This window comes from Monodon monoceros, unplaced genomic scaffold (genome assembly GCF_005190385.1).
Source record: "Monodon monoceros isolate NGI ecotype Baffin Bay Population unplaced genomic scaffold, NGI_Narwhal_1 Super_Scaffold_5, whole genome shotgun sequence".
Taxonomy (NCBI): Eukaryota; Metazoa; Chordata; class Mammalia; order Artiodactyla; family Monodontidae; genus Monodon; species Monodon monoceros.
In genome coordinates, this window is record NW_021703782.1 from 7,708,145 (window position 1) to 7,722,563 (window position 14,419).

A 14,419-nucleotide genomic window follows, 5' to 3' on the forward strand; every position below is an offset into this window, starting at 1 on the left:
GCCGTACAGCACAGGCCCCGGACGCGCAGGCCCAGCAGCCACAGCCCACGGGCCCAGCCACTCCGTGGCACGTGGTACCCTCCCAGACCGGGGCTTGAATCCGCATCCCCTGCATCGGCAGGCGGACCCCCAACCACTGCGCCACCAGGGAAGCCCTATTGGAAGATTTTTAATCACAGTTTTAATTTCATTACTTGTGATTGGTCTGTTCATGTTTTCTGTTTCTTCCTGGTTCAGTCTTGGAAGGTTATGCCTTTCTAAGAATTTGTCCATTTCTTCCAGGTTGTCCATTTTATTGGCATAGTGTTCCTTATAGTAGTCTCTTAGGATGCTTTGTATTTCTGCGATGTCTGTTGTAACTTTTCCTTTTTCGTTTCTAATTTTATTGATTTGAGGCCTCTCCCTCTTTTTCTTGATGAGTCTGGTTAATGGTTTATCAATTTCGTTTATCTTGTAAAATAACCAGCTTTTAGTTTTATTGATCTTTGCTATTGTTTTCTTTGTTTCTATTTCATTTATTTCTGTTCTGATCTTTATGATTTCTTTCTTTCTGCTAACTTTGGGTTTTGTTTGTTCTTCTTTCTCTAGTTCCTTTAGGCGTAAGGTTAGATTGTTTACTTGAGATTTTTCTTGTTTTTGAGGTAGGCTTTTATAGCTATAAACTCCCCTCTTAGAACTGCTTTTGCTGCATCCCATAGGTTTTGGATCGTCGTCTTTTCATTGTCATTTGTCTCTAGGTATTTTTTGATTTCCTCTTTGATTTCTTCAGCCTTGTTAGCCATTTGTACATCTTCTTTGGAGAAATATCTACTCAGGTCCCTTGCCCATATTTTAATTTCATGATTGGTTTTTTTGTTTTTGAATTGTAGGAGTTCTTTATATATTCTATTAACCCCTTTTTAGATATATGATTTGCAAATATTTTCTCCCATGTATATTATCATTTAACTCTTTTGGTTATTTCCTTTGATGTGTAGAAGTTTCTAGTCCAATTTGTGTATTTTTGCTTTTGTTGCCTGTGCTTTTGGTATCATATTCAAGAAATCATTGCCAAATCTAATGTCATCAAGCTTTTCCCATGTTTTCTTCTAGGAAGACAGGTCTTATTGTTTTAGGTCTTATGTTAAAATCTTTAATCCTTTCTAATTTTTTTGTATATGATATAAGGTAATTGTCCAACTTCATTCTTTGTCATGTGGGTATCTGGTTTCCCAGGACCACTTTTTGAAGAGACTGTCATTTCCCCATTATGTGTTCTTGGCACCCTTCTTGAAGATCATTTGAAAACATAAACAAGGGTTTATTTTTGGACTCTCTCTTCTGTTCCAGTGGTCTTTATGCCTGTGTTTATGCAAGCACTACACTGTTTTGACTACTGTAGCTTTGTAATATATTGAACCCTAATTGGTACACCACTCCTGTTTCTTAACATTTCTGAGTCACTTTGTTTTAAATCTGTCTGTTGTATGCAGCCAAGTTGGATTTTGCTTTATAAGTCAACTTGAATATCTTTTCTTTAAATATTAATAGATGAATCAAGCCCACTCATTTATTCATATGTCTAATGTTTGATTGTAATTGTCATAGTTTTCTTATATTTACTGTGTGCATTGTTATATTTACTGTATTTATTTATGTTGTTCCTTTGGTGTTCTTATTTCCTTGGGTATGAAAAGATTGAAATTTTTTCCGAGAGATAGCACCATAATACTGTTTATAGAGGTGGTCATAGATACCTTTATCCTAACTTTTTACAATTTGTTTTGTTACGTTTAAATATCTTTGACTACTATTATTTAAATGACAATCAATGAGCTTATTCTACTTTCTCCATTTTTTTCTCTTCTTTAAAAAAATTGCAGTTTCTACATTGTTAAAGTACATAAACTCTACATATTCTGTCACCACTGTCTCTACCTTTGTCATAGTCTTGGATCTACAGTTACAATATGTTTACAGCTGTAGTCTATAGTCTTTCATCATCTCTTAATTGGATAAAACTCATTCTTCTCAGATTTCTCAGGAATCACTCTTAACTACCATATTCCCTGAGTTTTCACAGGCTTAAAAACTTTTTCAATAGCTTTGATTCTAAAAGCACAGGTTAGCTGAATATAAAATCCTTGGGTTATGCTTTTTTTGGCACTTCTTGAAAATGCTGTTCTCCTTGTCTTACTTTGTATGTTGTTGTTGAGAATTCTAATGGCAACCCAATGTGTTTTTTCTAACATCTTTGAGTATAATTGCTTTACAATATTGTATTAGTTTCTGCTGTATAACAAAGTGAATCAGCTATGTGTATACATATATCCCCATATGCCCTCCCTCTGGCCTCTCCTTTGCACCCTCACTATCCCACCCCTCTAGGTGGTCATTAAGCACTGAGCTGATCTCCCCATGTGATGCAGCTGCTTCGCACTAGCTATTTTACATTTGGTAGTGTATATATGTCACTGCTACTCTCACTTCATCCTAGCTTACCCTTCCCCTTCCCCATGTCCACAAGGCCATTCTCTACATCTGCATCTTTATTCCTGTCCTGCCCCTAGGTTCATCAGAACCGTTTTTTTTTTTTAGATTCCATATATATGCATTAGCATTTGGTGTTTTTCTCGTTCTGACTTACTTCACTCTGTATGACAGACTCTAGATCCATCCACCTCACTACAAATAACTCAATTTCGTTTCTTTTTATGGCTGAGTAATATTCCATCGTATATACATGCCACATCTTCTTTATCCATTCACCTGTCAATGGACACTTAGGTTGCTTCCGTGTCCTGGCTGTTGTAAAGAGTGCGGCAGTGAACTTTGTGGTACATGACTCTTTTTGAATTATGGTTTTCTCAGGGTATATGCCCAGTAGTGGGATTGATGGGTCATATGGTAGTTCCATTTTTAGTATTTTAAGAAAACTCCATAGTGATTATATCAATTTACATTTCCACCAACAGTGCAAGAGGGTTCCCTTTTCTCCACACCCTCTCCAGCATTTATTGTTTGTAGAGTTTTTGATGATGGCCATTCTGACCGCTGTGAGGTGAAACCTCATTGTAGTTTCGATTTGCGTTTCCCTAATGATGAGTGATGTTGAGCATCCTTTCAGGTGTTTGTTGGCAATCTGTATATCTTCCTTGGAGAAATGTCTATTTAGATCTTCTGCCCATTTTTGGATTGGTTTGTTTGTTTATTGATATTGAGCTGCATGAGCTACTTGTATATTTTGGAGATTAATCCTTTGTCAGTTGCTTTGTTTGCAAATATTTTCTCCCATCCTGAGAGTTGTCTTTTCATCTTGTTTATGGTTTCCTTTGCTGTGCAAAAGCTTTTAAGTTTCATTAGGTCCCATTTGTTTATTTTTGTTTTTATTTCCATTTCTCTAAGAGGTGGGTCAAATAGGATCTTGCTGTGATTTATGTCAGAGTGTTCTTCCTATGTTTCCGCTAAGAGTTTTATAGTGTCTGGCCTTACATTTAGGTCTTTAATCCAATTCGAGTTTATTTTTGTGTATGGTGTTAGTGAGTGTTCTAATTTCATTCTTTTACATGTAGCTGTCAAATTTTCCCAGCACAACTTACTGAAGAGGCTGTCTTTGCTGTATATTTTTGCCACCTTTATCAAAGATAAGGTGACCATATGTATGTGGGTTTATCTCTGGGCTTTCTATCCTGTTCCATTGATCTATATTTCTGTTTTTGTGCCAGTACCATACTGTCTTGATTACTGTAGCTTTGTAGTATAGTCTGAAGTCAGGGAGCCTGATTCCTCCAGCTCTGTTTTTCTTTCTCAGGACTGCTTTGGCTATTCGGGGTTTTTTTGTTTCCATACAAATTGTGAAATTTTTTGCTCTAGTCTGTGAAAATTGCCATTGGTAGTTTCATAAGGATTGCACTGAATACGTAGATAGCTTTGGGTAGTATAGTCCTTTTCACAATGTTGATTCTTCCAATCCAAGAACATGGTATATATATCTGTTTGGATCATCTTTAATATCTTTCATCAGTGTCTTATAATTTTCTGCATATATGTCTTTTGTCTCAGGTAGGTTTATTCCTAGGTATTTTATTATCTTTGTTGCAATGGTAAATGGGAGTGTTTCCTTAATTTCTCTTTCAGATTTTTCATCATTAGTATATAGGAATGGAAGAGATTTCTGTGCATTAATTTTGTATCCTGCAACTTTACAAAATTCATTGATTAGCTCTAGTAGTTTTCTGGTGGCATTTTTATGGTTCTCTGCGTATAGTATCATGTCATCTGCAAACAGTGACAGCTTTACTTCTTTTCTGATTTGGATTCCTTTTATTTCTTTTTCTTCTCTGATTGCTGTGGCTAAAACTTCCCAAACTGTGTTGAATAATTGTGGTGAGAGTATGCATCCTTGTCTTGTTCCTGATTTTAGAGGAAATGGTTTCAGTTTTTCACCATTAAGAACAATGTTGGCTGTGGGTTTGTCATATATGGCCTTTATTATGTTGATATAGGTTCCCTCTATGCCTATTTCTGGAGAGTTATCATAAATGGGTGTTCAATTTTGTCAAAAGCTTTTTCTGCATCTGTTGAGATTATCATGTATTTTTTTCCCTTCACTTTGTTAATATGGCGTATCTCTTTGAGTTGCATATATTGAGGAATCCTTGCAATCCTGGGATAAAGCCTACTTGATCATGTTGTATGATCCTTTTAATATGCTGTTGGATTCTGTTTGCTAAGTTTTTTTGAGGATTTTTGCATCTATGTTCATCAGTGATATTGGCCTGTAGTTTTCTTTTTTTGTGACATCTTTATCTAGTTTTGGTATCAGGGTGATGGTCACCTTGTAGAATGAATTTGGGAGTGTTCCTCCCTCTGCTATATTTTGGAAGAGTTTTAGAAGGATAGGTGTTAGCTCTTCTCTAAATGTTTGATAGAATTCGCCTGTGAAGTCATCTGGTCCTGAGCTTTTGTTTGTTGGAAGACTTTTAATCACAGTTTCAATTTCAGTGCTTGTGATTGGTCAGTTTATATTTTCTATTTCTTCCTGGTTCAGTCTAGGAAGGTTGTGCTTTTCTAAGAATTTGTCCATTTCTTCCTGGTTGTCCATTTTATAGGCATATAGTTGCTCATAGTAATCTCTCACAATTCTTTGTATTTCTGCATTGTCCGTTGTTACGTCTCCTTTTTCATTACTAATTCTGTTGATTTGAGTCTTCTCCCTTTTTTTCTTGATGAGTCTGGCTAGTGGTTTATCAATTTTGTTTATCTTCTCAAGGAAACAGCTTTTAGTTTTATTGAGCTTTGCTATTGTTTCCTTCTTTTTCATTTTTTTCTGATCTGATCTTTATGATTTCTTTCCTTTGCTAATTTTGGGGTTTTATTATTGTTTCTCTAATTGCTTTAGGTGTAAGGTTAGGTTGGTTTGAGATTTTTCTTGTTTCTTGAGGTAGGATTGTATTGCTATAAACTTCCCTCTTAGAACTGCTTTTGCTGCATCCCATACGTTTTGGTTCATCGTGTTTTCATTGTCATTTCCTTCTATGTGTTTTTTGATTTCCTCGTTGATTTCTTCAGTGATCTCTTGGTTATTTAGTAGTGTATTGTTTCACCTCCATGTGTTTGTATTTTTTACAGGTTTTTTTTCCTGTAATTGATATTTAGTTTCAGAGCATTGTGGTCAGAAAAGATACGTGATATGATTTCAATTTTCTTAAATTTACCAAGGCTTGATTTGTAACTCAAGATACAGTCTGTCCTGGAGAATGTTCCATGAGCACTTGAGAAGAAAGTGTGTTCTGTTGTTTTTGGATGGCATGTCCTATAAATATTAAGTCCATCTTGTTTAATGTGTCATTTATAGCTTGTGTTTCCTTATTTTCATTTTGGATGACCTGTCCATTGGTGAAAGTGGCGTGTTGAAGTCCCCTACTATGAATGTGTTACTGTCGATTTCCCCTTTTATGGCTGTTAGTATTTGCCTTATGTTTTGAGGTGCTCCTATGTTGGGTGCATAGTTACAATTTTATATCTTCTTCTTGGATCAATCCCTTGATCATTACGTAGTGTCCTTCTTTGTCTCTTGTAATAGTCTATTTTAAAGTCTATTTTGTCTGATATGAGAATTGCTACTCCAGCTTTCTTTTGATTTCCATTTGCATGGAATCTTTTTCCATCCCCTCACTTTCAGTCTGTATGTGTCCCTAAGTCTATAGTGGGTCTCTGTAGACAGCATATATACAGGTCTTATTTTTGTACCCATTCTGGCAGTCTATGTCTTTTGGTTGGAGCATTTAACCCATTTACATTTAACGTAATTATTGATATCTGTGTTCCTATTAGCGTTTTCTTAATTATTTTGGGTTTTTGTAGATCTTTTCCTTCTCTTGTGTTTCCTACCTAGAGAAGTTCCTTTAGCGTTTGTTGTAAAGCTAGCTTGGTGTTGCTGAATTCTCGTAACTTTTGCTTGTCTGTAAAGGTTATTATTTCTCTGTCAAGTCTGAATGAGATCCTTGCTGTGTAGTCTTGGTTGTAGGTTTTTCCCTTTCATCACTTTAAATTATGTCCCGCCATTCCCTTCTGGCTTGCAGAGTTTCTGCTGAAAGATCAGCTATTAAGCTTATGGGGATTCCCTTGTATGTTATTTGTTGCTTTTCCCTTGCTGCTTTTAGTATTCTTTCTTTATATTTAATTTTTGATAGTGTGATTAATATGTCTTTTGTTTCTCCTTGGATTTATCCTGTATGGGACTCTCTATGCTTCCTGGACTTGATTATTTCCTTTCCCATATTAGGGAAGTTTTCAACTATAATCTCTTCGAATATTTTCTCAGGCCCTTTCTTTTTCTTCTTCTTCTGGGATCCCTATAATTGGAATGATGGTGCGTTTAATGTTGTCCCAGCGGCCTCTGAGACTGTCCTCAATTCTTTTCATTCTTTTTTCTTTATTCTGCTCTGTGGTAGTTATTTCCACTATTTTTTATCTTCCAGGTCACTTTTCCATTCTTCTCCCTCAGTTATTCTGCTATTGATTCCTTATAGAGAATTTTTAATTTCATCTATTGTGTTGTCATCATTGTTTGTTTGCTCTTCAGTTCTTCTGGGTCCTTGTTGAACATTTCTTGTATTTTCTCCATTCTATTTCCAAGATTTTGGATCATCTTTACTATCATTACTCTGAATTCTTTTTAAGGTAGACTGCCTATTTCCTCTTCGTTAGGTCTGGTGGGTTTTTCCTTGCTCCTTCATCTGCTGCAACCCGATTTTAAATATTCTCTTTGCCTAGAGGCCCTGGGGATTTTTACCCCCTCTTCATATGTAAAGTCTAATGGTTTTACTAGGATATGTCTTGAAACTGACCAATCTGGATCCAAGCCTACTCAGACTTTTATTTCTGGAAACATTTCTGGGATTATAGGTTTAGGTATTTGTCCTGTTCCATTATTTTGTTTTTCTTCTTCAGGGACTCTGATTATTCATATATTGGTTCTTCTCTGAGTGTCCTCTATGTCCATCAGTTTCTCTCTCATCCTTTTTGCTTACTATTTTTATTTTCACTCTTAGCCTTTCATACTTTTTGTCAACGTTTTTAAATAAATCTTCAGTTGAACCTATTCTCCCTTGAGTAATTTCACCTTCACGATGACTTTGTCTTTATTCCTCAAATTCGTTCCTGAGTTCATTTAACTGTTTTCTACCTTCCTGTTTCATTTTTGGTTATTTCTGTTGTGGTTTTTCTTATTTCTCATTTGAGGTTTTTTTCCATATCATATACAGAAATTTTGTTTAAGGGTATTTATTCCTTTTGGAATGTGTGTTAGAGTTTTATTTTGCTTAACATTTCATTTATTGGGGGATAATTTTCATCAGCTGAAATATTTCCTCATTTTAATTTTATAGCTTTGCATAGATACTATTTTCTGTTCACTTTGTGCTTTTGAATTTTTAAAAAATAATTTTAAACTAACAAATACGTTTTCAGTCTTTCCTTTTCCTCTATAAGCTCCATAATTTACAAGAATACAGACTTATTTGGTAGAATGTCCCTCAATTTAAAGTTTGCGTGATGTTTCCTCATAATTAGATTCAGGTTGTGCTTTTTGTTTTTTGCAAAAAATGCCATAAAAGTGATGCTGTGTTCTCAGTGGATCCTATCAGAAGGCACATGATGTTGATTTGTTCCATTACTAGTGATGTTAATTATGTTTGGATTAGGTTGGTATCTACCAGGTTCGTTCACTGTAAAGTTAACTGTTTTCCTCTTTGTAACTGGTAAGTATTTTATGGAAAGATACTTTGAGACTATATGGTTTTGCTCACAAACTTTCACCTGCTAGTTTTAGCATCCACTGACAGTGATTCCCTAAATCAGTTATTACTAGCGACTAAACAGTGATTTTCTAATGTCATCATTCTTTCTATATTTTATAGCTGGCATTCTACCCTAAGGAGGAGCTTTGCCTTTTCCCTCATTGATTTATTCATATCAATACATACTGAACAAATAACACGTGTAATATATACTCCTAATTCTTGGGAGATATAGGTGGAAAGTATTTAGTGGAAGGGTCATGATGTCTGCAGCTTACCCTCAAATGTTTCAGCAAAATAATAGTAATCATACATACACACACTCAAGGGTGTTAAAGCAAATGTGAAAAATGTTATGCTGTTCACCTAGATTGAATATTTAAGGAATATCACTGTACTATTTTGCAACTTTTTCACAGATCTGAATTTTTTCAAAATATAAGGTCCAAATATATATATAGCAATTTTAGTCAAGACACTGCCAAAACCTTCACAAATATTTGAAAATAAGTCAGCCTATAGATTTAATTTACTGCATTTGAATGTATTCAAAGTTTATTACCATTGTCTATAGATATTTAACACTAGCATCTGTGCAACAGTCCTCTGAGGCAGAGGGAGAACATGACACATAAATCTTATACACTAAGATAACAGTACCATGTTTGACACATTTGTTTGATTCAGTAAACCAAGCTTGACAAAGCAGCCAACTCAAGATAAATGATTCCAGTCTTAGGACATAAGTGAACTTACCATTTAAGGGAACATTACAAATAATATTAAAATGTTATGCAGACTTAACAGAAGTTCAGGATTTCCCCTATATGCTGACAGGTTCATCATGTAGAAACCTGTACATTACAGCACTTTGAGGTTTTAGCAAAGCATACATTACAGACACATTTGCCATACAGTGCAGTTTTATTGTGTAAGACATGAATAATAGTGCACTTAAATCCAAGAGTCACATTCAAATATATCAAGAGTACAATTCAAATGCATGGCTACTAAAGAAATACATACTCTTTTTTAATTTATTTTTTAAAATAACTAAGTTGTGCAAGCACAACACTTTCAGTGTAGATGATAATAGATCTATAAGGATTCTAAAAAGCAGAACTCAGGGTGTGTTTGTGTAGAATAATCCACCTCTCCAAAAATACATGCATTTGAAAAAGTGAAGCAAATGTCTTGGGCAGAGAGACACAGACAGTGTTGCACAACTTGTTTTTATTACAAATCACAAATATATTTAATCTGTATACTCACAGATAAACAGAGTGGCCCTAGAAGACAGTAAGCTCTCATCATGAAGTATTTTCCACGACAATGGAGTGTCTGCAGTGAGCCCTGTTATTTTTCATTAATTAAGCAGAAACTACAGTTCTGCACTGCAGTTCAAAAATAGGACATTAGTTTATTTTAAAGGGAATTTAGATTACAAGTTCAGACTTTCTAAAACCTAGCCCTAGAGTTTCAGAAGGTCTCTTCTGGGCTTTTGGTTTAAAGGAAGAAAATGCTGTGGACACTAGATTATAAGGACTGAGTGAAGGCAGAAGTCGTTTTATTCAAGAAAACAAAAATTAGCATTTCATACCATCTGAGAATAGATATTAATGTAGAAACCAGTCTTTTACTGTTTTTTGTTAAGATGGTGAATTACACAAAAATACTACCTATAATAACATATTGTACCAGCTCTGGAGGGGAAAGATCTGAGCCATGTTAAAGAATAAGAAATAATTAATCTCTGTTGTCCTGAGGTATAGGATAAACCTGTATCAGAGGTACTGAATGAATGACTTCATTCATAAATTTCAAAGCTTCCAGAACCAGGGGACTAACTGTTCTAAATATTGCCCATTTTTGTCCAGGAAATACCTCTCTGATAAAGAGTGCTCCTAGTAGATTCATGTTGTTTTAATTCATTAAATCTGGATATGGGTAAATACCAAAACTGTGTCTCAGGTTAAGGTCTGATAGTAAGTGAACCTGATGACTCAGTTAAGACAGACAATTAAAACAGCTAATCTGGGGGCTTCCCTGGTGGCGCAGTGGTTGAGGGTCCACCTTCCAATGCAGGGGACGTGGGTTCATGCCCCAGTCTGGGAGGATCCCACATGCCGCGGGGGAGCTGGGCCCATGGGCCGTGGCTGCTGGGCCTGCGTGTCTGGAGCCTGTGCTCCGCAGCGGGAGAGACCACAGCAGTGAGAGGCCTGCGTACCACAAAAACAAAAAAAAAAAACAAAACTAATCTTGAAACCAGATAACTTTAAGAGTTATATCTTTAAGCAGATTATTTTTAAATGCAGCAAAATATTGCCCGTTTTTCACTTCAAGAGACAATTACTGGTCAAATATTTCCCATATATTGACTTTTTTATTTAACATAAACACTGACTGAATCAAAGACTAAATTTTCATCCTTTAAAATGAAAAGCAGTGACATATCACCTCTACAAAATCAGGCTTTAGAATTCAAAGAAAAGTTTTTAAATTCTCCATACGGATCTTAAATGACTATCTATTCTCTTCCAAAGTTTTCCCAAAAATCACTTTAAAAACTTGCTTCAAAGGCCTAAGTTTTCTTACAAATAAAACAAATTTATAGGTGTCTTAAATCTATAAGGTTTTATAATTTCTGCTTGTTTTCTTCCCATTTAATAAAATCAAAATGAAAAATTTCAAACTACTGAAAAGTCTTAGACCACCCAAAAAGTTTCAGCATTTTTATATAACAAACTATGTTCTTCTGATTTTTAAAAAATTATTAATTTAAATCTAAGGATCCCTGTACTGTAGTAATATTTTAAAAATATTCTTTGTGGGGCTTACTTTTTGCATTCCAAAAATGTAAACCAGCCTTCACAATAATGTACATGAACTTCATTACATCTCACTTTATTATTGGCTTGTAATGGGGTAATCTGCATGCTCACTAATTTGGCCATCATTCTTTTCATTAAAGTTTTTAAAGCCATATTTATCAAAGACAATTCTCCAAACTTAACCTTTAATAAGTAGCTTCCCATAAGTATATCCACTGTATTCTTTTCATCCAAGGGATGAGTAACTTAATAGTATTACTAAAAACCCTCTTCAAATTATATTGATAAAGCACTTGTCTTTGACAGAGTTCTCAGGTTTGTGGAAACCTTAGTATTTGTCTTATTTGAAATTGCATTGATACCAAAGTTTGTTTTTACACCCTGTAAACAGAACTGAGGTTTGGACAATCCCTAATTATAAATTAACACTAAAACACAAACTTGTCCAAACAGCTTATGATTGCTGTCTCAATAAGAGAAAGAAAAAGAAATTGAAACACTATGCTATTACTGTACTCTGGCTCACATATAAAATGTTCATCAGGAAGACAATTATAAGTTGATGGCATACAATTTCTCCATGACCAAAGCTAATAAAAAATCCCTCCAAAGTTTCCACCCACAGAAGCCTTATGGCCAATTAATACTACCAGTGAGAGTCACTTCTAAAGAATCACTAAAAGAAAATCTCTATATGGTTTTCCTTATGGGGCCGTTAACTGAGAAGAAAAAGGTGCCTTCTTCAATTTTGAGGATCCATAAAATGCTGGGATGTTTCCTCTTTTAAAAAATTAATACAGACATTTCACACAACACACAGATATCTACAGCAAGAAAGTACACCTTCTTTGCTCCTTGCCTTATTAGCCTTTAGGTGAGGGCTTTAAGGCCCCAAGATTCATAACTATAGCCAACAAAACAGGTCACAAATAAAACTGGGCTTAGAGGAGAAAGCAGACAAATTGACCAAAAGAGAGCTGTGTGGATTGCTGTCTAGCCTTTTGCTAAAAGTCTGAGGAAACAGAAAAAAAAAAAAGTTTGGGCAGCTGGAGATAGAAAGTATTTGCCACTTTTTAAGGCTTCTGAATGTGGCCATAGATTTTGCTACAGTTGATTTTGAAGAATTAAAATTTTAACTCAATACATAGCCCTAAAGCAGGGTTCAGTTTTGCTGTGTTTTACAATGAAATGGTTATATATAGATGGGATAGAAACGGTATTAAAGATTGCCCTTCAACTATCCTTTTAAAGGAAAACTAGAATTGACAGTATCTGTTAAAACGACCTGTGCCACAAAACAAAAATGTATAAGGAAAGCACCAAACCACAAATTTTAGAATTACAGGCATAAACCAGCATAGCACATAAATATAGTCGTCATTGTTTCTGTAACATTGAAACATTTCAAATTGGCTTCTGAAATTTAAAACATAGCTGCATCACGTTCATAAACTTTCACCTCCACTTAAATTATTATTTGCCTAACATATAATGGACAAATCAGCAGAATCAAGATAAATGTTCAAAAGGCTCAAGACAGTAAGAAAATTTTAACCTTAGTATTAGTGAACTCTTAGAATATTTAAAAATAAAACAAAACATAATAAAAGACACATATCCATACATAAACCAGTGCAATAAGAACTTCAGACAAGGGCAGTGCATCTCTGGTTTAAGGAAACCGTATTTGTAGCTTAATCATAACAAATTAACATCTATTCTAAATGACGGTTTAACATTACATCCAGCATTTGACACACATTTAACATGTGTGTCAAAACCCTGAAAAACCAATTCAACACTAAAGATACCTTATCAGTAACAAATTCCTACTTTATTTCTATATTGCACATATTTTAGTATCTGTTACAATAAATTTACTTCTTCTTAATGTAAATATCAGAGAACTATAGCTGTTGCCCTTTACGTAAAAATAATTTACCTTGAATAAATATTCAGCTTTTGTTTTCTTGACAAATCAGAATGAGGATGAATTCAGCTCTGTCAGTCCAAAACTGTTTTACAGAGAATGGCTTTTTTATGTGGCAAAGATATTGGAAATGGTATGTTAAACACAAAATTCTTCATTTATCAACCATTTCAGGTTTGAAAAATATTTCTATATTTGGAGTGCTTCAAAGTCTGATCCTTTTTTTAAACTAACAGATATTCCCTAAGAGATTAATCACATCCTTGACTGGTCTGGAGCACTGTTTGGAAAGTGGATGCAGAGAAAAGCTTAGGGTGAAATGGCATACAACACAAATGTCATTAAATAGGTCATTTGTTTCATGTAAAATAAAATGACTAGCACCTCCTTCCTGCTCCCAAAGTGAAGAGGCCTAACAGGCCACATGAAACATGAATAATTATAGTAAGTTCCATTCATAAAGTTTTGAGGAGTCCATTATATTAGAAGGTTCTCACATCTAAAGCCTTAAGTTTAAGGCTACTGTGTGAAAGTGAACTGAAGGGCAAGGGAGAGAGAGATGAGATACCAGTCCTGACGGTCCTCCAAGGGCTGCAGGGAATCTGGAATTCAGGGACTCTCCTGCATCCCATCTTCAGTCTCCAGTTCTGCCAACTGCCGCCTAAGGATATTTACTTTTGCTTGTAATTCCTTGTTATATTCAATGATGTTAACCATTTCTTCATATGCTTCATCCAAATACTTGGAAGATCTGTTCCAACGCAGAAAAATACCTATTGAATCCACAAAAGGAAAACAGAAGGGAAAAAGATACACACAACGGATTAGCATTATAACTGTGGTTAATATATAATCCCATGCATTATAATCCTTCTCATTTTTTCACAATTCACAACTGTATTTTATTATACTCTAAAATATACAACAATCTTGAGGTATTGAAAGAGTACAATTGAGTACAGTATTCAAGAAGTCACTATGAGGGAACCCCCATAAGGTTAACAGCTGATTTCTCAGCAGAAACTCTACAAGCCAGAAGGGAGTGGCATGACATACTTCAAGTGATGAAAGGGAAGAACCTACAACCAAGATTACTCTACCCAGCAAGGATCTCATTCAGATTCGATGGAGAAATCAAAAGCTTTACAGACAAGCAAAAGCTAAGAGAATTCAGCACCACCAAACCACCTCTACAACAAATGGTAAAGGAACTTCTCTTAGTGGGAAATACAAGAGAAGAAAAGGATCTACGAAAAAGGAAGCCAAAACAATTAAGAAAATGGTCATAGGAACATACATATTGATAATTACCTTAAGCATGAATGGATTAAATGCTCCAACCAAAAGACACAGGCTTGCCGAATGGATACAAAAAC

The 14,419-nt window shown here is 35.0% G+C and overlaps 1 protein-coding gene and 1 long non-coding RNA gene across 2 annotated transcripts in view; one reads left to right on the forward strand and one right to left on the reverse strand.

Annotated features, from left to right (window-relative positions):
- The window catches only part of LOC114884260, a 91,686-nt gene that overhangs the window by 61,342 nt on the left and 15,925 nt on the right, over window positions 1-14,419 (forward strand). The window lies entirely within an intron of this gene.
- MTMR9 (myotubularin related protein 9) overlaps window positions 13,041-14,419 on the reverse strand; it is an 82,582-nt gene continuing 81,203 nt past the window's right edge. The window contains exon 10 of the mRNA XM_029203116.1: window positions 13,041-13,816. Coding sequence (XP_029058949.1) covers window positions 13,653-13,816 — 164 coding nt within the window. The 3' untranslated portion in view covers window positions 13,041-13,652. The remainder of the gene's footprint in view (window positions 13,817-14,419) is intronic.